This window comes from Dermacentor silvarum, chromosome 1, assembly GCF_013339745.2.
Source record: "Dermacentor silvarum isolate Dsil-2018 chromosome 1, BIME_Dsil_1.4, whole genome shotgun sequence".
NCBI classification, from domain to species: domain Eukaryota; kingdom Metazoa; phylum Arthropoda; class Arachnida; order Ixodida; family Ixodidae; genus Dermacentor; species Dermacentor silvarum.
In genome coordinates this window covers 309,436,990-309,461,687 of record NC_051154.1, presented here as the reverse complement: position 1 = coordinate 309,461,687, position 24,698 = coordinate 309,436,990, and the positions used below count along the sequence as shown (strand labels likewise).

General features: G+C 50.9%; 1 protein-coding gene across 1 annotated transcript in view; it reads right to left on the bottom strand.

Moving 5' to 3' along the window:
- The window catches only part of LOC119437294 (tRNA methyltransferase 10 homolog A-like), a 41,956-nt gene that overhangs the window by 5,121 nt on the left and 12,137 nt on the right, over positions 1-24,698 (bottom strand). Inside the window, exons 5-6 of the mRNA XM_037704351.2 lie at positions 21,508-21,654; positions 19,498-19,603 (exon numbers count right to left, since the gene is read on the bottom strand). Of these exons, the coding sequence (XP_037560279.1) occupies positions 19,498-19,603; positions 21,508-21,654 (253 nt within the window). The remainder of the gene's footprint in view (positions 1-19,497; positions 19,604-21,507; positions 21,655-24,698) is intronic.

The following is a 24,698-nucleotide window of genomic DNA, read 5'->3' as shown; positions in this document are numbered from 1 at the left end:
ATCCATTCCTTACGCACTGTGTGACAAGGTTTCAAGTGAAATTGATCGGTTGGTGGCCCTGGGAGTCTTGTCGCCGGTACAGCATGCGGAATGGGCTATGCCTATCGTAGTAGTCTTGAAAAAGGACGGTACTGTTCGAATTTGCGGAGACTTTAAGGTCACCCTCAACCCAGCTTGCGATGTGGAGCATTACCCACTTCCCGTAGTCGAGGACATGTTTGCTAGCTTAAATGGGGGTGAGGCTTTCAGCACGTTGGATTTGAAGCATGCGTACAACCAAGTACCACTAGACGACGCGTCCCGCAAGTTGTGTGTCATTAACACCCATTGCGGTTTGTATTGTTACAACAGACTCCCGTTCGGCATAGCTTCAGCGCCGGCTATCTTTCAAAGGAAGATGGATGCGATACTTAGCGGGTTACCGAGCGTAGCGGTGACAGCGGAGGGAGGCTTAAGGAAGTATTAGACCGATTCCGAGACCACGGCGTGAAACTTAGGCCCGACAAATGCAAGTTCAGACAACCGTCAGTTACGTATCTTGGGCATCGAATAGATCGTGAAGGACTGCATCCCATTGAGAAGAACGTAGATGCTATCATGCAAGCGCCACGACCCCGTAATGTCATGGAGTTGCATTCATTCTTGGGCATGATCACGTATTATGCACGATTCTTGCCAAATATATCCTCGCTTCTCTCTCCGTTGTACCGGCTAATGGAAAAGAAAGCGCGCTGGGAGTGGCTGCCACCGCATCAGGCTGCATTCGAAAAAGGCAAGGAAAGCCTGAAGAACGCACAACTGTTGGTCCATTTCGACCCCAACAAAGAGCTGAAGCTAGAATGCAACGCATCTCCCTACGGCGTAGGAGCAGTGCTGCTTCATCCAGAAGGAAATAAGCATAGGCCAATTGGATTCTGCTCCCGAACGCTAATGAAGGCGGAACAGAATTATTCGCAGTTGGAGAGAGAAGCATTGGCACTTATTTTTGGCGCATCTCGTTTCCGGGATTATCTTCTAGGTCGGCAGTTCACCCTGGTCACCGACCATCAACCCCTGCTCGGGCTACTGAGGCCTGATCGCCAGACACCAACTATGGCGGCAGCTCGCATTCAACTGTGGGTACTATTCCTGGGCGGCTACCAGTACAAGCTGTAGTACGTGCCTGGGAAGCAACTGCTGACAGCAGATGCCGTCAGCAGACTTCCAGTAGAGGCGACTAGGCCAACGTTGGATGGCGACCCACCCGAGTATGTCTTGTCATTGGAGGCCCTGGATGAAGGTATTGTAACGACCCACGAATTACAAGAGCTAACCGCCAAGGACCCAGTGTTAGTCCGTGTCGCACGCTATATACTGCATGGGTGGCCGCGAACGGCTAAAGGAATGGAGAAGTCGCTGCTGCCATTCTTCGACCGCAAGTTGGAGCTGTCGTGGGCCCACAAGCTAGTCTACTGGGGAAGTCGGGTTGTGATACCGTCTACAGCCCAAAAAAGGATGTTACAGCTGCTACATGAAACGCACCAGGGCTCATCGGCCATGAAATCGGTCGCACGGTCGTTATTCTGGTGGCTGGGTGTTGACAGGGACATAGAGGACGTGTCGGCACAGTGTGAAAACTGCGTACAGAATCTACCCATGCCGGCAGCAGCCCTGCTAGTAAGTTGGCCCAAGACATATGACAAGTGGTCTCGGATCCACATTGATTTTGCAGGGCCGATAGCAGGCCGGATGATTCTTGTGGTGGTTGATGCGCATACTAAATGGATTGAAGCGGTTCCCATGAGGCACACGAACACAGCTTGTACTGTTCGCTGTTTGCGAAGCATGTTTTGTCGGTTCGGAGTACCGCACACAATCGTGTCTGATAATGGCACTTAATTCACAAGTCAGAAGTTCGCCACGTTCGTAGCAAGGAATAATATTGTGCATCTGCGCACAGCGCCATTCCACCCGCAGTCGAACGGAGCTGCCGAAAGAGCGGTTCGAACCGTGAAGGTTGGGTTGCGCAGATGACACAAGGGGCGCTGGAAGATAACCTCATGCGACTGTTGTTCCAATTACAGGCGAACCCCCCAGAGGGAAGGAAAGTCTCCTGCGGAGTTGCTCCTGGGCTACCAACTACGTTCGCGCCTGGACATGTGTTTGCTGCCCAGGGCCACAGGTTCAGCAACAGGTACGGACGACTGGGCTGTCTCGCCAGGCAGCAGAGTGTATGTGCAGAATTATGGCACCGGCCCAAAGTGGGTGCCAGGGCACGTGCAGTCTACGTCGGGGGCCAGGATAGTAAAGGTGGAAACTCCAGCCGGAGTAGTGCGGCGCCATGTCGACCAAGTCCGCCACCGTCATGAAGGTACAACTGGAGGGAATGGTTATGACACCATTGCAAGCGAACAGTTGGATGGGCGACTTGACACAACTGGCACTGCCTCTTTGACTCGCGTGACAAGCACGGTCCCGACAGCACCAGAGTATCGCGCAGTAGACATGGAAACAACCGCGGCTGAACAGCCACTGACGGGCCACATTGACGAACCAACTCGACCGACGCAGCAAGTTCCTGACGTCGACGTGACTGAGGAAACGACTGCCCCTGCAGAGCCTCCACTACGGCGATCGACAAGAACTTGAAAGCCGATACAGCGGTTCTAAATTAAGTGGGAAGGCATGTTATATTGTCTGTGTTGACGTTGCTGCGGACCAGCCAAGCCAGCTGTGCGCACGCACGTTTTTTGCACCCTGTCGTTTGTGTATCCCTTTCCACCCCCTGGCTCCTGTGCCGAGATATCGTCTGCGTTCCCTTTCCTAAACCCTTTCACCACTGCAATATATATATTGCAGCGGTGCCTTCAATAAATGTTGTTCCACCACCAGCTAGCATCTTGTTGGGCTGCTGCCTGTCGCAGCCGGTTACTACAAAACGGGTGGCACATATCGTACTATTGCCAACTAGTTCTTGGATATGAGCGCTGTGTGCTGATGATTATGATTCCCACACTATGGCAATTATCCACAACGGGGGATTGGCCAAGAAGCGTGTCCATGTGTTGATAATGACGACGACAATCATCATATTCATACAATGGCGCATACCCAAGAAGCGGGTGGTACAATGGCACATACCCACAATGGGCGGTACATATCGTGCCGTCGCGAACTAGCTCTTCGATATGAGCGCCTCGTGCTGATGATTATAATTTACCTACTATGGCACATACCCACAATGCGTGATCGGCCAAGAAGTGGCCAGTACATTTCAAATAAAAAGAAATGAAGACATACAAGCCAATATAAGATTTGTCACATCGCACAGCACGGGTGTGCGAGAATATGCGCGCTCCAGTTCCCTTTATGCCAAAAACGCAGGAATGACATGGGCAAATTTATAGCATTTCAATAACCGCTTAACGAAAGCTTCGTTTCACATACATTCCAACACGTGCGTTGGATCTGCATAATTTTTCCCCCCACAAAAGTCGAGCCAAAAACAACATTAGCGACGTTCATAGCTTTGCCGCGTAACACGGCTGTATTGCGGCGAAGCTGACTTTAGGTAACTGGCCATTATTGTGTAACGCGTATTGGACCCTTGCCCATTTTTCTTACTGAAAAATCAAGTGTGTGTTTAATTTATACTTTGTTTAGGAGCTTTGATGTCATTTCTACGTTAGTGTTCTACTTCAGACACACAGAGAGCGCACGCAGGTTTGATTCGTGGGCATGTTAGAATCTGGCAAGTACTGCCAAATGAGTGAGTGGTGTGTCATGATGTTCTTTAGCATCATGTTTAATTCAACCCGCCGTATAATTCTATCAATTTCGTCCACACCATCAGGGCCGAATTAACGGAAGTCGACTGTATATACTAAAAAATTGGCTCGTGCCTTAAAAAATACATTATTGAACAAAATTATTACTACTACTACTTAACAAAAAAGTCAGCAGACTTCGGTGATTCCTCCAACTTTGAGCTCACTTATGACAGCAGGTACTCTCCCAACTTCCTAAAACACCCCAACTTTGCGCAAATCTCCTGCAATCCTGTGCGAAGCCCCCATTCCACAATGACGGCACTGGTGATGGAAGCATGACAAGAGCGATGGGATGATTATGGCACTTCATTGACTCACATCCAAGACTGTTATGAGCCATCTTTGCAAGAGGAACACTGAAAACGACTTCTGCGTTAGAAGCTGAACTGTAAATGGCTGCACCGTGCACCAGCTATGTTGCATGACCATAGTCTCTGCTGTGGCCTCCAAGATATGTGCACAGAGCAAAATTTGTACAACAGCTCAGTGGTTGTCTGGATCCTAGCTGTATAGTAGTAACAACTTTATTTATCCTTTTTACAAGGAAAGGGGCAGCGGGCTGGAGGGGGGAAGGGGTCTATTCGAGGTAGTCCTCCGTCACCCTCTCAGCCCACCCCAGGATGGCCTCCTGAACGTAGGGCCTGTAGCTGCGCAAGGCAGCCCCCCACTGCGCCTCACTAGTAATTAAATTATTAAGGGGAGGGGGTAATGAGTGTTGAGGGCATCCCCACATTATGTGGTCGAGACTGGCCTTGGCCACTGAGCAGAAGCAGCAGGCCGGGGAAGGGTAGAGAGAAGGGTGAATGACGTGTAGAAAGTGAGGGGAGGGAAAGGTGCAATCTGTAGCTGCCGCCACAGGATCTCGCATTTGCGTGGAGAATTATGCGCCAACGCTCATGTTAGACGATTAAGTGTATATAATGTGCACAGATGTCATGGAATGTGAGAAGGCGATCTCGCGCAGAAAATGGCCTCTCGAAAGCAACGATTTGCGACTCACTTAATGCCTGCGCCCGGTCTGTTAATCCTCAGGCGCTGGCATGAGCCACCTCGTTGCCGGCGAGACCCACGTGTGCTGAGGTCCAAATCAGGCCTATGTCTTATGTGGGAGGGTGAGAGAGGGTTAGGGAAAGGGTTTGCCTTGACACCCTGCCCGCTCCGAAATTGCTGATGGCTGTTTTTGAGTCACTGACAATGACGGAGGAATTTGGAATAGCGATAGCCAGGGCTATGGCTGCCTCCTTCGGAGAAGAAGCATGGACAGAGACGGCCGTAGCTAACTGGCCCTGTGAATTTATTACTGAGAGGGCATATTTGGAACCAGTGCTATATTTGGCGGCGTCGACATAGAGCAGGTCGCTTGAATTGGAGAATTTTATTTGCAGGGCCTTGGCCCTTTGCCTCCTGCGTGGGATCTGATGTATAGGGTGCATGTTTTTACGGAGTGGTGGTATGCGTAAATTCGCGTGTATGTGGTGTGGAATGGTGTGTTTGGGGTGAGTGAGAGACGGCGGCCTAAGGAGTTAAAAATGTGTCGTCCGGTTTTTGATTTGGAAGGCGAGGTGTTGGGAGGTGAGATGGGCTTTCACGAGCTTGTCGAGGGTGTTGAAGGTGCCGGTCTGCATGAGCCGTTCTGTGGACGTGCGTAGTGGGAGGCCTAGGGTGAATTTACAGATTTTACGAAGGAGGGTGTTGACCTGGTCAGTCTCCTTTCTGAGAAGGTGTAAGTATGGGAGTGGGTAAGTTACCTTCGTGATGACAAAGGCGTGTATTAGTCTGAGAAGATCATTTTCCCGCAGACTGTCGTGTCGGTTGGACACGCGGCCGAGCAGTTCGAGAGTGTTATCGACTGTGGATTGGAGTGTCTGAAGTGTGTGCGTGTTGTGTCGATTGCTCTGAATAAGCAGACCGAGAACGCTGAGCTTGTCTATCCTGGGGACATGCTTGTTGCTGACGAGGATGTGGATGCCGGGAGTGTGTCTATGGTTGCCGGTGTGGGCGGGAAGGAGAAGAATTTCCAATTTCTCGGGGGAACAGACGAGACTCACGCGTCCCGCAATGGCCTCCACTTTATCGGCGGCGGTCTGCAGGATGTCTTGAATCTCACCGTCTCAGCCACCTGTGACCCAGAGGGAGATGTTGTCCACGTATAGGGAGAAATTCAGCCCTGGGATGGTCTTAAGGGAGCGTGCAAGGTGGAGCATGGCAAGATTGAAGAGCAGGGGAGATAGCACGGACCCCTGGGGCGTGCCAAAGCTCCTAAGATGATATGTAGGGGATTGCTCCGCACCAATAAATATTGTCGCGGTGCGGTTGGAGAGGAATGCAGCAATGTAATTGTGGATCCTTTTGCCTACCCCCAGAAAGTTTAACTCCCGAAATATGATGCAATGATCCACGTCATTAGTGCCGTGATGGTCGAGACCCAGAATTGCTTGTGTGTTGTGAGTAGGGTTGTGTGTCAAGATGTCGTGCTTCAAGCTAAGCATAACGTCCTGGCACGATAGGGAGCGGCGGAATCCCACCATCTCTAGTGGAAAGAGGTTGTTGTCCTCAATATATTTATTGAGGCGGTTGAGGATAATGTGTTCGAAAGTTTTTCCAATGCATGAGGCGAGTGAGACTGGTCTGAAGTTTGATGTGCTGACAAGTTTGTGGGGTTTGGGAATAAAGATAACTTTGGCATCTCATCCACGAGGATGGAAGGGTGCCAGTGTCGAGACAGTGGTTGAAGTATGTTGTGAGTGCCTGATAGAATTGTTGTCCAGGTTGCGGAGAATTTTGTTATTAATCTGGTTGGGGCCAGGAGCGGAGGTCGTGCGGAGGTTAGCCACACGTGGCGCACCTCAGCTTCTGTGATCGGTGTAGTAAGGTCCCGATTAGGTATGCCGATGTAGTGGGGAGTGGAGAAACAGCATGCTAGGGGAAGGTGTTTTTCTCGAATCTCAGCAAAGAGTCCCTTTAAGTTGTCTTTGTGAGCGTGTAAGAGTTTGCTTATGTGATGGTTGTGATGTGTGCGTGAGGCGGTGGGATCTATGAGGTGTCGTAATAGTCGCCACGTCCGCTTACTGCCAAGCTGACCATGCATGCTGTTGCATATTTAGCCGCACTGTTGGTTAGTCAGATGGGTGGCATATGTTTCAATTTGGAGATCGAGCTGAGCAATTCTAAGTCTCTGCCTTTGATTGTGGCGGCGCTTGTTCCAGCGTTTCAAGAGAAGTGCCTTGGCTTCCCACATGTGTAGGAGCCGGGCATCGACTGTGGGGAGCGGTGTGTCAAGAGGGAGGGTTGTGGTGTGTGCCAGTGTATCGACTTGGAGTTGTTGGACCCATTCCATGATGTCGGCAATGTCGGCAGGGGCAGACACTTGCCTTGCAGCGCGGAAATGGTCCCATTTAGTGAGATTGAGGGGCTTTGATGTAAGGGGTTTGTGGCGGAAGCGTAAGGTTGTTTGGATGATGTAATGATCGCTGCCGAGGTTGATTTGTAAGTTAGTCCAGTTGGTGTGCTGGATTCTGTGTGTGAGTGTTAGGTTGGGGGAGGTATCCTGGAAATGCTGTTACCAAGTCGTGTGGGTATGTCAGTGCCGTTATGGAGTGTAAGGCGGTGGTTTTGTATGTGTGCCACGAGGGCTCTGCCCTCGGGTGTACTGCTGGAGTGACCCCATAATTGGTTAGGGGCATTAAAGTCTCCTAGAATTAGGAGGGGGTGTTTACCGGCAGTGAAGAGGGCATGAGCGAATAGTTTGTCTAATTTATGATATTTGTCTTTAGGGCAACTGTAAACATTCAGAATGTATAACGCCGGAGTGCAAATTTTGTGAGGAAGAATTTCGACAAAGTTGTGCTCTATGTCAATGTCCTCGAATTTAGAGTGGGTGGTGGCTAGTGTTTAAGTATGAGTACGGCTGTATTAGGTTTTGTGTTGCATTTGGCTTGCATGATATTGTGTATTAGGTTTGGTGTTGTATTTGGCTTGCATGATATTGTAACTAGGGAATCGCACGGTTCCGTGGCTTTCCTGTAAGACGATGATGGCAGGCGGATTGTTGCAGCTGGCAATGTACTGCTGAATGCTGGCTTTCTTATGGCCAAACCCCCTGCCATTGCCAGACTACGAGTTCGGAGCGGGCAGGACTACTCGCCTACGCTCAGGAGGGTGGGTGGGGAGTTAGTTGTGGGTGGAGTGATGGCAAGGGTCTTGGGCTAGTTGCGCCATGATGGACTCAAGAACGTGGACGAGTTTGTCATTAAGGGCAACGAATTGCGCGGTGCAGCTTTGTTGGAAGGTCATCAAGTCTTGTTGTAGTTGGTGGGCTTTAGTTTCAAGAGTGGTAATTCTATCGTTAAATCCAAGGAGGGTATCGTCTAGGCGATCTTCCGTGAGCGGCGTATCGGGGGTTTTGCGTTTGTTGGGGGGAGAGGGTAGCGTAGGTGGCGGAGATTCAGGAGCAACATCCATGGGAGAGGGCGGTCAATGTGGCCTGCGCAATTATTTTTGAGAGATGAAAACAAGTATAGGTCGCCTTATGCTGTGTCATAAAAAATGAATACCTGATGGCTTTATGAAGGTTATGTGTGAATACTAAGCTTACAGGAAGCGCTTGCTAACATAATTTATGCAATTCACGATGTACTCATTCATTCAATAATGCATAACGCAAGTTTCGGTTTCGGATATTTTTTGTGCATTCGGATGCATGGTAGTTTCGTTTGGAATAGTTTAGCTCTGACATGTGATTGCACGACGACATTGGTTGACGCGATGGCACCTTCGTGCCTTTTGTGCAAGACTAAAGCTCCAAAGGGCTCTGGCATTTCCCTTCACACGTAAGTAAACATGCCTGACTTGTTCAGAACATCACGCGAGTAGACAGCTTTCGTGATTCATCGCAATCGTTCGAGAAGCGTCACAGTACAGCATTTTTTTTCACGTATTGCTCATCAAGTGACACTTGCGACAGCAAACAGGGAAGCCTTAACAGCTACACGGTATTTTCACTAGTGCATGACCGTTGAAAACCACATACCGCCGGAAATTTTAACAGGGTTATCCTTGGGTTGTGTAAATGCCAGCTGCACAGCCAACACCTCCCACACCCACGCGCACAAAGCTGCACACACGCTACAAGCTATAAGTTGCCAGATTAATCACTATCGCCAAGTCTAGCAAGCGTTTCAGGAGCTGGCAACATCAGCGTATCATAATGGCGGCGCGCTTGCGGTGACCGATTTCAATGCATGGGCCCTATGGGCAGCTTGTCCTTCAGTGTCAGTATATTAACTCTATGGGGCCAGGCTTCGCCCTGGGAGGTGGAGTGTCACCCTGGGGTCTTGCTGCTGCTCCTGGTGCAGGCTTGGGCAGGATCTAGGGCCGGGAATGAGGGTACTTGTTGGCTCCTTGCCTTGAAGGGAGTCGGTTGGGACTTTTAGCACTGCTTGCACAGCTAGGAGCCCGTAGGGTGTGCATCGTTACAGACGATGCACACCGGTTTGCAGTCGTGGTCCATGGAGGGGGTCGAAGGTTCTACAATTCGGGCAGCGTGTGTCTGTGGAGAACGGGCACATGTCCTGGTGACGGCTGACTTTGTGGCAGCGAGTGCAAGCCTTGATCGTCTGCCGGTAAGGGATACAGTGGAGGGCGCAACCCTCGTAGTTGGTGTAGTAGGGGATACGCTTCCCTTGGAAGGTGATGAGGATGGACTCGGTGTTGCCCAGTCGCCTGGCAGATCCTACTGTGAGGTCAGGATTGTTGCTGATGAGGGTGAGGAGGATGCCTTGCTCAGGTAAGTCGATAGGTAGGAGGATGACGTCGCGACAGTTGTCCGAGGGGTCAGCTACGTGGGCAGCCACCTCGTAGGTGGTTCCGTTGAAGTTGAGTGTGCGGATGGTGTTGTAGAAGTCGGCACGGTCCATATTTGGAGTGCTCACCAGGATGGTATGGCTGATGTCGTTGATGCAAAGTTGGTCTTGAGCAGTGTGCTCGTTGATTGGTAGGCCTTGAGGATGATCTGGCGTAGAACGCAGGAGTGAATTTTGGTGCAGGCGAGACAGCCCCGGATCCTGAAAACGATACTGTAGTCGTTGGCAGGCAATGGTGGAGGTTTCGGTGCTTTCTTGGATGGATGATGCGGTGATGCTGCTGATATGGTAGGTGGCAAGAGCTGTTAATGACGATGGGCTATGTTGGTGTGCAGCTCACGCTAGCTATGCGCACTGCCGATGCCAGCTGCGTCTCGCTCCGTTCCTCCGTTCATGCCGGAGAGCTACGCTAGCGTGAAGGGGTCCCCCCTGCGCACGCGGTGGGTTGCAATGAGGGCGGGGCGCTGACGTCACGAGGCGGCCGCGTTTCGGCTGCTAGCGGCGGAGCGTGGGTCTCTCTTCTCTCCGGGACCAGCGCACGGTACGTTCATGCTTTCCTCTCGTCCGCCGACACTTTGTGACTAGGACTGGGGCTCGCGCACGGTGCCTTTGCCCGTGCGGGGAGCACGTACTTTGTGCTGATCCTTTTCCCGACGCTAAGCCGACGAGCGGTGACATTAGTAATCGCGCGAGGTCGTACCCTGTCGAGCCGCACTTGCCGAAAGCCTAAGCCGAAGGATATTGCCCTTGCTCTCGCGAGTTGACCCATTGGTTATCGCCAGAGCAAGTAGCATAGCTGCCGGGACTTTTCCTAGCGGCGTGTCCCAGCTTGAGCCTGTGCTCTTGCCGCGACGTGCTATAGGCGCCTGTTATTGTATTTTCGCCCTGGTGCGGGAACCCTTTGGCTCCCCGCCGGGCGGGCGTTTGTGCAGTGCTGGTGCCGACGGTTTCAGTAAACGGTTTCCGTCAACTCAGGGCTTTACTGTGTTTTTGCGTGCCTCGCTCGGTAGCCCCTTGCGGCCTCTGAGCTCACGCGCGAGCGGTGCTGGAGGCGACGGCTGACGCGGCCCTGTGGCTCGCTAAGCTCGAACCCGCGGTGGTTGGTCTTCTGTGAGATACCAAGAACCAACACTGGCGCCCAACGCGGATTCAAAGGCTCATTAAGCCTTTGTCTGTGCTTAGCCGAGTCAATACGCCTTAGCAAATTGGACTCGCCGTGTTATGTCTGCTAGGCGTAGTGACCTTTGTCCTTTGTTAGTGCTAGCAGACGCCGCGTTGCTCGAGAACGGGGCCAGGCCCTCCTCTGATCAGCGCACTCCTACATCCTCGCTTGTAACGACCCCCTGTGGGGACGGCAACGCGAGGCGCTACGTACCAGCTCCCTTTGGAGCAGTAGCGTTGTTTGAAAACGGGGCCAGAGCCCTCTCCGAACAGTGCACACGGGCACATTCGTCTGCCACGGCTCCCTTTGGAATGCCAAGCAGTGCGATGTCGCAGCGCTCCCGATCATTGACTCCTTCGGGAGTACACGGAGCGCAGCGCGGAAACGGGGCTTAGCCCTCTCTGACTTTTGCCCGTTGGCTGCTTCTCAATTGAACAGCCAAAACCAGTGGAATGCCGCGGCCCCCTGTGGGGATTACATCACGGCGACCACGAATACCGCTCATCCGTCTCCCTTTGGAGTACATTCGGTGGCGCCCAGTGGCACACCGATCGAGCACGCGCCTATTTTGTCAATGCTGGCTGCAAGCGGCCTAAGCAATTCACGTATAGCTGCCTCAAGTGGCGGCTGTGAACGACAGCAGGCGCACCCCGCTAGGAGCCCTTTTTGCTCTGGGGATGGCGGCGCGCCGGCCGGTATCCCTGTGGAAACCGCGCCACTGATCGAGCTGGACGTCAGTTCGTCCTTGCTCGATCGCGCCACTAACGTGCCAACGGCTCCCTTTGGAGCAGGCGCACAGACGCTGTTGCATAACGCCGCCGAAATGATCCAGGCGCTCTCTGGGGCAGTTAAAACGCTGTCGGCTGTTCCGAAATGCGCTCACCCCGCTGTACGGTTGGCAGTCCCGACCTACAGCGGATATGATGACCTGCTCAGTGCCAGGGACTACTGTTACTCCCTCGCACGCTACCAGAGAGCTCTGGGTTTGAATGATCAGGATGTACTCGGACGCGTCGTCCCTGTTGCACTCACTGATACGGTGGCTAGGTGGTATCGGCTTTCCGGACACCATGTAACAACCCTCGAGGAGTTCCGCACGGCATTTCTGCGTGAATTCCTACCCGCTGACTACGAGAGTAGGATGCGGCGAGAGCTTGGGCTACGTACACAGGCTCCTGATGAGTTGCTTCAAGAGTACGTATGGGCGATGGAAGACCTTTTCTTAGTCGCCGAGCCCAATGCGTCGAACGAGGAACGCGTCGAATGGGTGATCAGGCAGGCACATCCGACCTTTTCGGCGTACCTGCGTGGCGGCCGCTTCCGAAATCTGGAGGAATTGGCCGCCGAGGCAAAGCGCATTCAAGGTGACATTATCGCCGCACGCGCCTATCGCCCACCGCCGCCCGCCAGCGAGGCCCTTGAGCCGAGCTGCGCGTGGAGAGGGCCTGAGCTCTTTCCCTAACGGCAACAACCCGGCCAAGCTGCCTTTGCGGCTGCAAGCGGGTGTGTTTGGGAGCTGAGCGCGCGCGCTCTCGATCCCTACACGCACGGGAGGCGGGCACAGCCTGTGCTGCGCCACCGCCTGAAACGCATGCGCAGGGACGCTTTTCGACCCAGTGCATCGCGGAGGGAGTCGCTCGTTATTGGCTTATTGGCCAAGCGGCGAACCGACCCCGGCAGGGAGCTGAAGCTGCTCCGCCTCGGGAAAGATACCGCGGCGCAGTATGCTGTTTTCGCTGCCAACAACGAGGGCACATCGCAAGGAATCGCACCGTGCCCAGGTCTCCTGTGAGGCCTGGAAACGGGATAGCAGGTCGCTCGTGAAGGCACGAGTGACCGAACCTTTGCTTGTTCCCTCGGCGTACCGAGCAGGTTGTGTTGCTGGTGTGCACGCGCCGTTTATTCCAGTGACCATTGCCGGCCGCGAATTTTCTCCGCTGCTGGACACGGACGCAAACGCTTCGTTGTTCGGCGAACAGGTTTTGTCCCACTTGCGAAAGCACGCAGTGCGCTTGCGGGACTGCCGAACGACATTCAATCTTGCGAAAGGCGTGGCCCATTCGGCTGGCGCCGCAAGGTTGACGGTCAGGTGGGGAGAGCGAATGAGACGCATGAGTTTCGTTCATCTCCCAGGGCACAGTGTTCCTGTGATTCTCGGCAGAGACTTTGTCCTTAAAACTGGTATTGTTGTGGACATTGCGAATGGCGGCTATCGCGACGGTCAGTTCTCGTTGCTAAAGCGGTTCATCAGCCCGCCGGCATCCGATTTTGCCTGTGCAGATGAGGCGTCGGAATCGTGTCGCGCGCCGAGTTCGGGGGCAAGCCCCCGAGCTCCGCGCTCGCCCGCTCATGGTCCCCTTTGGGATCGAGAGGCACGGCACGAACCGTGTCGCGCGCAGAATTCGGGGGCATGCCCCTGCGCTATGTGCTTGTCGACTCAAAATCCCCATTGGGATAGAGCGACACGGCACGAAGAGGCACTACATCTGAGTGCCAAGGTGGTAGCTGATGTGCTATCTCGTGCCCCATTGCCCACCCAGAGCTTTTCTCCAGGTGCGACAGCCGCTGCCGGTGCCTTTGCGCCAGTTTGCGCCGGGGGTGAAACGAGCGGAGAGAGAGGCGAGTCCGCAAGCGGGCAAACCTGTTATTCTGCTCTCCAGGCAAGCAGCGCGCTGCAAAGTGTGCGAGCGGGGGCGCTTCTCGAAAGCGAACCCATGACGCCGATGGCTGTAGTCCTGAGTGGGGACGAGACCAGCCTCCCCTTTGGGAGAGCTGGAATCGCTTTCAGGAGGCAAGAGCTACTGAAGGCCCAGCAAATTGATCTGTTTTGTCGCGGAGTGAGCGACGGTCTCAGGGAAATGAAGCGCCGAGACGCTGCTGGTAGTGTGGCAGGCGCAGGGGGGCCGGAAACAGCGTGTCGCTGAGTCCCCCGCGGATTTATATTTGCTGGACCATGATGGGCTCCTGCTGAAATACATTAGCCACCGATGATGACACTGTGGACCCGTTTAAGGTGGTTATCCCCAAAAGTCTGAGAAGCGCACTGTTGCGATGTTCTCATGACGAACCCTTGGCCGGTCATTTGAGTGGCTCTAAAGTTCTTACGAAACTAAGCCAAACTGTGACCTGGCTAAGGGTTCGTCATGAGTACATCGCAACAGTGCGCTGCTCAGACTTTTGGGGATAACCACCTTAAACGGGTCCACAGTGTCATCATCGGTGGCTATGTATTTCAGCAGGCCTGGCATAAAGCGTGACATTTTTCGCTATTGATGTTCCTGCCACGTCTGTCAAATGGTGAAATCAAGGGGTGGCAAGCTGCCCGGGCTCATGAAACCAATCGACAGTGAGCGTCCGTGGCAAGTGGCCACCTGCGATCTTAAGGGGCCTTTCCCCAGGAGTAAGCAGGGGTTCACACACCTGATGGTAGCCGTTGATAATTTTTCTAAATGGGTGGAACTGTTTCCGCTTTGTAAAGTGACAGCGCGAGCGGTGCTGGAAAGGCTACAGGAAGTGTTTTGTCGGTTCGGCTTTCCAAAAAGACTGATTACGGACAATGCGTCCTATTTCACCGCTCGGGTGTTTGGTGCTATGGGCCGTGCCCTGGGAATTAATCACTGCACCACTTCGCCCTACCATCGCCATGCCAATTTGACGGAGAGACTCAATAGAACTCTCAAACCAATGTTAGCGGCCTTTGCCGATCGTCAAAAGGATTGGGCAGACCACTTGAGTGAGCTCGCGTTCGCAGTCCGAACCTCCGAGAACCGCTCAACTGGTTTCTCTCCCGCATTCCTCAATTTTGGAAGGGAGTTGGCTAATCTGGTGACCAGTGTCATGCAATGCCAGCTCGGGGACGAGGAAGCGCCGGCAGACTGTTCTGCTTACGCTTCAGCACTTCGGGACAGGCTTTATCGGGCTCTTTGTAGAGCAAGGCAGAGTTTGGCGTCGGCCAGGGCCCAGCAGAAGGCTCAATACGACCAGAAGCATCACCATCTTTCATTTAAGGTAGGTGACCTTGTCCTGAAGCGCAACCACGCTCTTAGCGATGCGACCAAGGGGTTCTCAGCCTCGCTCGCTTGGTCCGTACCGAGTAGAGAAAGTGTGGTCTCCGCTCGCGTACTTGCTGAAGGATCCCCCTTCGGGAAAACTCAGCCGTGCCCATATCGCTGACCTGAAGGCCTTTGCATCACGGTCCGACGAGCTCGCGCCAGTGCCCAGTGGCATTGCGCGCAAGCAACGGGGCACACCCGGGGCAACTGACTGCATTCGGACCACGCACCGGTACAATCTGAGGAAGCGGTCACCTGTGTGATTTCGCGCTGGACGACGGACTTTTCCGCAACCGAAGGCCCTCAGTAAAATGCGTAGCCTCAGTGGGCTAGCTTCTTTATGGCCAGTGCATGAAAAGAAGCTGGTCCCAGCCCAGCTTATTGCAAGTGTTGTTTATGTAGTGTTTTAACAGTGTGCATTTTTTTTTCAAGTACGCATGCTGAGTGTAGTTATGTTTTTTTTATTTGAAAGTATGTTTAATTTTCGCGTGTGCAGCCTTATAGTTTAATTCATTACGTGTTTTTTTTTTTCTTGTACGTAGACATAGAAGATTTTTGTTTTTCTTGTTCTTTTCTTTTTCCTTTTTTCTTTGCCAAGAAGGGGGTTGTTGATTTGCGCGGTCGTCAGGCGCGGGGGGGGGACAATGGTCCCATTGAGTCGTCGGTGTGAGGGGGGCCAACGCTTTGCGCCTTCTATGGCGCGGCGCGTTGCGTACGGCGATGAGCATGGCGGTGTTTGGGAGTGTTGCGCAGCTTGAAAAAAAACGCAAGAAGTGTGTGTGTGCGCGTGCGTGTGTGGTGCCTGTTGCTCTTCGAAGCAACCAGAAGTCGCACCAACAGCTGCATCGGATCACCGTGGACAGGGTCACTGACCCTCTGACGACAGATCGAGAGCGCGGCTCTCTGCAGTCGCTGCCGCCGTGCAAACGCCTTGCAGCCACGGTTGTGGCTGCCCCTTTCATCTTGGCTATGGCGGCGTGGCCAGCTGACCTGGCAGTGTCCTGCCCCATCCGGCTGGAGTTCGGGACTGCCACCACCACGAAAGCAACGACTCCGATCTACCAACGGTGAGCCCGTTCCTGCAATCAAGACTGCCCTCGAGACTCCTACGTCTTCGGCCACCGCCCCTAGCCACAGAACTTTACGCGCCGTTTCCCCTTCGCACCTTGGACACTGTCCCACGCCAGCGGCCGACTATTTTTGTTAATATTTCTTCCCCCTCTCGCGGCGTTTATTATTTTTTTATATTATAGAACGTAGTTAATTCTTTTTTTATTATAGTGCATGAAAGTGTTTTATATGTCAGAACGCAGTGTGTTAAGAGTACTTGCTGGGCTGAGGTTAGCATTTAGCTTGTGCATGAAAGACTCAATTGTCTTTGGTGCATAAGCCCCTACTAGCTGTTTCGCCAGGCTGGTAGGGGGGCATTTAAGGAGAGGAGGATGTGGGGATTGAGGGTTGCGCCGGCGCCATTGCACGCGGAGGGCTTCACCTGTTCTGCCGTCCCCCGGTTTTTCCCTGTCCTCCGCGTACCCGGTTCCCGCGGTGGCGCTGCGCACGCGGTGGGTTGCAATGAGGGCGGGGCGCTGACGTCACGAGGCGGCCGCGTTTCGGCTGCTAGCGGCGGAGTGTGGGTCTCTCTTCTCTCCGGAACCAGCGCACGGTACGTTCATGCTTTCCTCTCGTCCGCCGACACCTTTGTGACTAGGACTAGGGCTCGCGCACGGTGCCTTTACCCGTGCAGGGAGCGCGTACTTTGTGCTAATCCTTTTCCCGATGCTAAGCCGACGAGCGGTGCCATTAGTACTCACGCGAGGTCGTACCCTGTCGAGCCGCACTTGCCAAAAGCCTAAGCCAAAGGATATTGCCCGTGCTCTCGCAAGTTGACCCATTGGTTATCGCCAGAGCAAGTGGCATAGCCGCCGGGACTTTTCCTAGCGGCGTGTCCCAGCTTGAGCCTGTGCTCTTGCCGCGACGTGCTATAGGCGCCTGTTATTGTATTTTCGCCCTGGTGCGGGAACCCTTTGGCTCCCTGCCGCGCAGGCGTTTGTGCAGTGCTGGTGCCGACGGTTTCAGTAAACGGTTTCCGTCAACTCAGGGTTTTACTGTGTTTTTGCGTGCGTCGCTTGGTAGCCCCTTGCGGCCTCTGAGCTTGCGCGCGAGCGGTGCTGGAAGCGACGGCTGACGCGGCCCTGTGGCTCGCTAAGCTCGAACCCGCGGTGGTTGGTCTCCTGTGAGACACCAAGTACCCACATATGCCAGTTACTATTTTTGCAGTCAACCACTGCACACACCTTCAACCCACATGATTCAATCCAGCATGATTGGAGCACAGTGCGTTAGCGAAAACTAAGTTGCATTTCCGAAAGCTGATCACACAGAAGCAAGGTAGAATCGGTAAAGGTTTCGTATTTGTGTGTTAAATATTTAGAAATGTACTTAGACGAAAAAATGTCCTGGTGTGATCATGTAGAACACATAGTTAAGTGCCTTCGACTGCTTTCTCTCCAATTATATCGAATTAAACACAGTAGTTCTGTTCAGTTGCGTAAAACTGTATTCAAAGCGATGGGCGAATTGATCCTGCGGTACGGTATTACGGTGTATGGTTCTTGTTCGCACTCACAAGCTAAACAAATTGACAAAGTTTTACATCGGCTGCCAGCAAACATATTGTATGGCACAAACTGTCATGACTTAGACACCATTTCAAAAATGAGGGCGGCTGAAGTTACTTCTTTACATAATTTATTTATGCAAGTACTGGTCATCAGAAATTACTTCTCCTGTAAATTCAAACAATTAGAAAGCAAACCACGACTCTTAAAGAGTGTGTACCGTTATAAACTTCCTAAAATATATACACATTATGGAAAAAGATGCCGGGATTTTTACGTCCCATTTCACTTTAATCAGTTGCCTCAGGAAATGTTGTGCTTTCATTGGGTAAAACAATTGAAATCTGCTCTGAAATCTTGGTTGCCTATCAGTGTATAATATTTGTGCTCTACTACTTTGTCCCGTAACTCCGCTTCTTGAGTATTATTGCTTCTTGTGTTTTATTTGATTTATTCATTTAATTTAGGTTATCTTTGATAATTTCTGACATCATCCTTGTGTTATTGGAGTCACGTGTGCTGTTCATATGCTGTACCATACTCTTTTACTTTCTTTTTTCGGGTATGTGTATGTGCTGAGTAGACACTATAGCAACTGCCGTGTCCCGCCCACAAGCGATTACGCTTCCGTGGGCACGAATACTACAGTATAGACCACTTATAACGTAACCGCTTATAGTGCAGGACCGGATATAGTGCGGTCTTTTCAGACTCCCGTTAATTTTCCCATAGCACTCCATGTATACACGTATCGCTTATAGTGCAGTTGCGGGAAACGAAATACCGGTTACAGTGCGGCTGCCTGGGAGTACGGAAGTCAGCGGAGACGGCGAACGCGCCCCTCAAACGGGCGCGCCAAGGAGTGCGAGCAAGAAAGAGAGACGAAGTGGAGGAGAAGGGCACGTGGTGCCCTTCTCCGTCACGTGCAAGGTCAACACGTGACTAGAAAGTAGAGAAAGCATAAAGGAGAAAGAAGGGTTCACTGCCATTTTCTACGCGTGGCTACGGTAGCGTGGCTGAGACGTCGGCACGTACACGCATCTTCCGGCGCAACGCAGAATCGGCGACCTTGCCATTTGAGAGAGGGTGAAATTTCCGCCGCGTTTTATTTTCTTTGTTTTTTTTTTTTGTTTTGTTCGCGTGTGACATTGAGGGGTCTTTCCTAAGCTTTTACCCAGTGGCGGTGCCGGAGCAATGCCGGTCGGAGGCGCCGCGGCGTGAATTATTTCGAATTAACGAGATTAAACTGTAAATTGAATGCAAACGTTCTAGCCGCATTCCTCGACTGTCGCATACGCGTGGCTGCTCGGTGCACACGTTTTGCATATGTAGGGGCCTTGAAAATTGTTGCTTTGGTTATAGTGCGGTACCGCTTATAGTGCGGACATTCGCGACTCCGTCGACTTACGTTATAAGCGGTCTACACTGTACTTTGTATTTTCTTGGAATAAAATATGTATGTGTGTATATATGTATGTGCTGTCGCTGAGGCCATGTGCGGCGTGCCGCCGAAAGCGCCACCCTCGTTTCTCTAGAACAAACTGCTCCGCCAGAAGGGTCAATAGAAATTAAGTAGCAGCCCTCTGTTTCCTTTTCTGACAAGGCAAGCAGAATATGACATACGGAATCCACAGAGCTTGTGTAATCTACATGTTTGTTTTCGTGCTTTGTACCTGCATAATGTTCCTATTATATTTTTCATGAAAAGATCAGTTGAAGCCATCGCATTGCGGTGTCCACCTGTTCATTAATCTGCATCTAAAGTGCACTGTGCTTATGCCTAATGAGGAAGGACAGCATCAGAACACACACATCGAGTTGCAGTAGCACAATGTCATACGTGTTGCTCCATTGCAACAGTAGCCTAATGAACACAAGTAGCTTTACGTACACACAGGAAGAATCACTAAGTAGGCTTTGCAATACAAGGGCCAGCATAAGCACTGTTCTTCTGGGGTTCAGAAGACAGACATGATTTGTACGTGTTCAACTCACCCTGGTCAATTGTGAGCACTTGGCGTGTCTTCATGATGAGACAGTTGCCTATGGGCAGCCGAGCATGTTCCACACCCTGTTCCTCAGCCAGCCTGTGGCACAAGCCCTGAACAACCAAGAATTAAATCATTAACTTTTAGTATTTTGGAACAAAAATCCTATGCAATGGCGATTTCAAGCTCAACTTGTCACAGGTATTGACCCTTTTCGGGGAGCAGTTTGAGCTAGAGGAACGAGATGGCGCTTTCGGCGGTGCGCCATACGTTGCCTCAGCGAATGGGCCTGAATACGAAACGACTACGGCTTCTGGCCTGTTACTGTTCAATCAGCTGTCGGAAATGCAAGTGGGTGGTCGCTAATGCACTGTGCCCAATGCATGCTGCAAGATGTGTAACGATAAAGGGGAAGACGTGTGCAGTAGTTAGACGCAAAAATAGTGATTTGCATATTAAGGAATTGATCAACCTATGCTGCTACATAAGGACTGCCTGTGTTGCCGGCCCTTCGCGATGCACGGCTTTCCTCGAGGATAAAAAAAGATAATTCATCCGCCAGCGCTGTATAGCTAACCTCGAACGAAAGGACTTCTCCACAACGTCGGCACTTAAGAGTGAGTACCGCTCGTTACAAAATGAAGTAACGGCACTTACTGGCATAGTAAGCTTCTCGCACGTTATCTACAAATATCTACCCCTACTTGCACGCAAACTTACACACACCCTATCGCCAACATATCAATAATAAGTAAATGGGCGCACACATGAATCAATGTGCCGAAGCATGAGTGACGGCGACTACACCGACAAGACACGAATGTTGGAAGCTGAACGTTTCGTGACGGTCCACAGAGTAAGCGAGGGACTAGCGACAACACGTCTTTGTTACAAGCTACCACAAAGTACGGAATATTTACATTCCAAGCTTCAGGCGCCGCAAGAACAAATCTATCGCAGCAGAACACACATGCGAGCGATTAAGCTTAAAAAAAAAATCAAATAGTGGCCGCACCGAGGAACTTTAATGAGTCACAAACATGACAATCCGTTGCCTCAAAATGTTTGAAAAATAAAGAACAAGCACAGTGATCCTGATATAATTCATAAGCGGAAAGTTGGGAAAGCTTGGAATACATTTCTAGCCCTGCTTTTAGTGCAAGCACGCATACGCTGCTCGCGCCGTTTGGACAAGGCGTCATGAGCTCTGAAAGCACTTACATGTCCTCTAAAGCTGTGGGCAAAGCTTCGTGTCGTCCACACAGTCACAATCTACGATATGCGTGGAAACTGAGGTTTGCTGCGCCGCACAGGCGTCACGCGCTTGCATTGTAAACAAGGAGGCAACAGTGGCAGCGGAGGCAAGCAATGGACGCGTCACCACGTGATCAAGCATGGCAGCGCCCATGGGAGCGCCGGAAAAAGGGTCAATACTATAGATGTTATCTCTCTTTTCTCACAAGTATCCGTTGCGTGTACAACACGCATCATTGCCACTGTACAGGTCTTCCCTAATATTTTGGTTCCAAGGAACCCCACCAGATTTCAAGAAGTGTTGAGAAACCATTGTGGATTTACCCCACATGACATGTAAGCAATAACATCTGTAGATGCATGGCTCTCAATTGAGCTCCATTATTAATGAAGTGAACGCTTACACAGAAGTTTGTTACATACAAATGAAAAAAAGAAAAAAAAAATAGAAATAACACACAGCAGTACAAAGGGCACTGTAATCTTCCAATGGTGAAAAAAAAAAAAAGATGTCTGGAAGGTGGTGCACAGATTTAGGAGCTCGCAAGAAAAAAAAAAAAAACCCGGACTGAGAAAACCTTTAATTCTGCAAATTTCAGGATGGGAACCCAGCAAAACAGTCGCACAAAACAGGAATATGCACTAACATGTTCTCTGTAAAGTATGTGAAACAGCAGGACACCTGTGATTTTAGATTTTCAAGAGGAACAAGATAACAACAGGCACAATGATGTAGGCAAAGCATTATCAGCAACTCACAAACCTTGCTGCGGTTGTGGTCAACAAGACCCCCGATGATGTACGCCTTGCCCTCTTCCAGCTCGTGCAGCTCGTTCTCAGACTCACTGGACAGGTAGACAACATTCTCTTTGCCAAAGCAACTTATGTGGTCGTCGTCCGATGCGTGCACCTGTAAAAAATGAAAATGCCCAATCATAATGAAGCATGCAGCCTTACAAGTTAAGCAACAACTACATAGAATATGTTTGGGCTGTAAGTTTGGTGCTAGCGTCACCCATTGTTGGCAAACATGTCCCATGATGTGCGAAGTCCAGCCTGTAAACTATGGTCAAAGTCAAGGCCTACATGGCCATGACAGCTACATGGCCCCACGCACTGTCGAACACATACACTGACCCTGGGGATGCCAGTGCCTGAAGGATGGCCAAAATGTGTTTTTTTTTTTTGTATAACTTGTACAATTCTTACTTTATGTTGTGTGAAACTGCAATGGAGAAGATCCGCACACTCCAAAGGGCATATAAGTGAATCGTACGAAATATCTCACACCGAGAACATTCAACTATTGGGTGTTTTTTTCGTCATTTTTCATCCATCAGACTAAACTATAGTATTGAAAGACTTAGACTCAAGCACCAGCACTGGTATTGACGTCCTGTGATGACACGTTCAAACAAAGCACAAAATACTTTTACAGCAATGCCCCGACTGTGTTCCACTTGTCTGCTAGCATAAACATGTTGTACTTGAAAGAAATTAAAAGACTGCAAATAAAATAGAGACATCACAGGCAACAGCACTTGTTCTGCCATGCTTTCTTTTATTGGTACTCTTAATTTGTTAATGGAATACTGAAACGTATGTTTTACAGAAACTCTACTACATACCCCTCACACATACAAGGACGACACCTAGCATATATGAAAGTTGGGAAACACTTATAAGATATATTAATTTAATACTAAAGTTGGTTTCGAAATGCCAGACCTGTGAGGTATTCTGTAAGATTCCACCTAGTGGACATGTCCATTTCACCTGCTACTGAAGTTCTGATTGGCTGGGCTGGGGTACGCATGAGAAAGAGACAGGCGCCCCCAGCCAATCAGCACTTCAGCAGCAGGCAAAATGGACATGTCCAGTTAGTGAACACTTACAGAATACCCCGCCAATGTCATCCAACATTATGACGTCATGACACAGAGCTAAATTTGCTGACGTGAAGCAATCTGGCTAGGTATGATAAGGTTGCTCATAAAAAGGCAAACAAGAGTGTTGCCAGTGTTTCTTCTGGCGGTGCTCACATGTGGCAGCTGCGTCAATTGCAGGAATGAAGCGAGCCATCTGGATAAACATGTTGGCAGCAACAATCATTAACAAGGTATTTTTGTAACTTTTTTAAATAAAAAAGAGCACAATAATAGAGTGCAAGAACACTTTTAATGTATACAGTATAGACCACTTATAACGTAACCACTTATAGTGCAGGACCGGATATAATACGGTCTTTTCAGACTCCCGATAATTTTCCCATAGCACTCTATGTATACGTGTATCACTTATAATGCAGTTGCGGGACACGAAATACCGGTTACAGTGCGGCTGCCTGGAAGTTCGGCAGTCAACCTAGACGGCAAGCGCTCCCCTCAAGCCACAAATACCGTATTTACTCGAATCTAACGCGCACTTTTTTTCCGATAAAACAGGTCCAAAAATTAAGTGCGCGTTAGAATCGAGTACGGCCCTAAATCTGTGTTACCACATATTACCGTCGGCATTTCCGAATGGCCGCCTCGCATGCGCGTCGAGCCTAGCTGCTCTCGAGCCTAGCTACCGTAGCTTCCTCCATGTGCTGCAGTACACATGCTTAGGCAATAGTCTACCGTCTGTCTTCACGTTCTCTGCGTCTGCTCTATCAGCATGAAGTACTGAGTTCATCATGATGCCGCATTCAAAAGGAAAGTGATCATGTCTGCGCAGACAGACGGAAATCGGGCCACATCACGGGCATTCGAAGAATCCGAAACTTGCGTTCAGGCTGGCGCAAACAGAAGGAGAGGATTTTCGCCAGCAAAGCAATGCAGAACGGTTTCAGTGGACCGAAGCAGGACGTAATCTGCAACGATCCACTTCGGTGATACGATCGCCTTGGCCCTATCTTGAAAGCAATCTGCGACGGGGAAAGTCCGCCGCGCGCCGTGTTTTCCCCGCTTATAGGTCGCGTTGAAGCGAGATGCATGATAGCACGAAGGTCAATTCGCTCGCCGCGCTTCGTCGCTCGAGCGTTTTGACTGTTCGTTTCCGCGGTCAACGAGCAAGATGTGCTCATATTTGCTTGTGCGCGTGTGACACCGTGCTTGTTAATTTATTTAGTAAGCGAACACGGAACCTACAGCACGGTGAGAGCGGTGGCAGAAATGCGCCTGGAGTGTGTATTATCGCAATAAAATAGTTGTTTTGGTTATAGTGCAGTACCGCTTATAGTGCGGATATTCGTGACTCTGGCGACTTACATTATAAGCAGTCTACACTGTAACTGGTGATCAGTAACACAAGATGAAACCAGTGACCCTTCTTGACCTAATATGTCTTTCAATACTATATATGTACACTATACTAAAATACTTCTGGCCCTTAGTCTTGTGATGCTTAGTCTTCACATGCTGTACACCTTTATAACTCCATGAGCTATGCTTTCTCTTGATACTAACTCGCAGTGCACACAATATGACAGTCATCCGCAAGGACTATCACACAGCTAGCAGGGAGTAACAAGCAAGCAGAGGGGTAGAGAACAATCAAGGCAAGATGACCTCAAGTATCCCTGTTGATGATGTCAGCAGTGCTCACTAACATCGCAGAGGTTTGCTGAGCCTCAAGCATGTCCTGTTAACGTTTATGTTGCAAGTCACGGCAGTGTTAAAGGGTCCCTCACCAGGTTTGGCCATTTTTTAGCAAACAAGCGTAGCGTATACATGACGTGCTGGCAATCGTGTCTGCAAGTATTACTGCACTGCGCGCTGCGAAAACAGCCGAAATTTCAAAGAAAACACTACGCTCCTTCACTCTCGATACAGCGCATTCCTGGCCAGAGAGCCGGGGGTCACACGCACACATTCCTCTTCACTGTGCGTGTTTCGTCACTGACCAAGACTAATCAACCAATGCAGAAAGGAGACGGGGCTTATGCCATGGTACGTCCTTCTGGACCGGTAT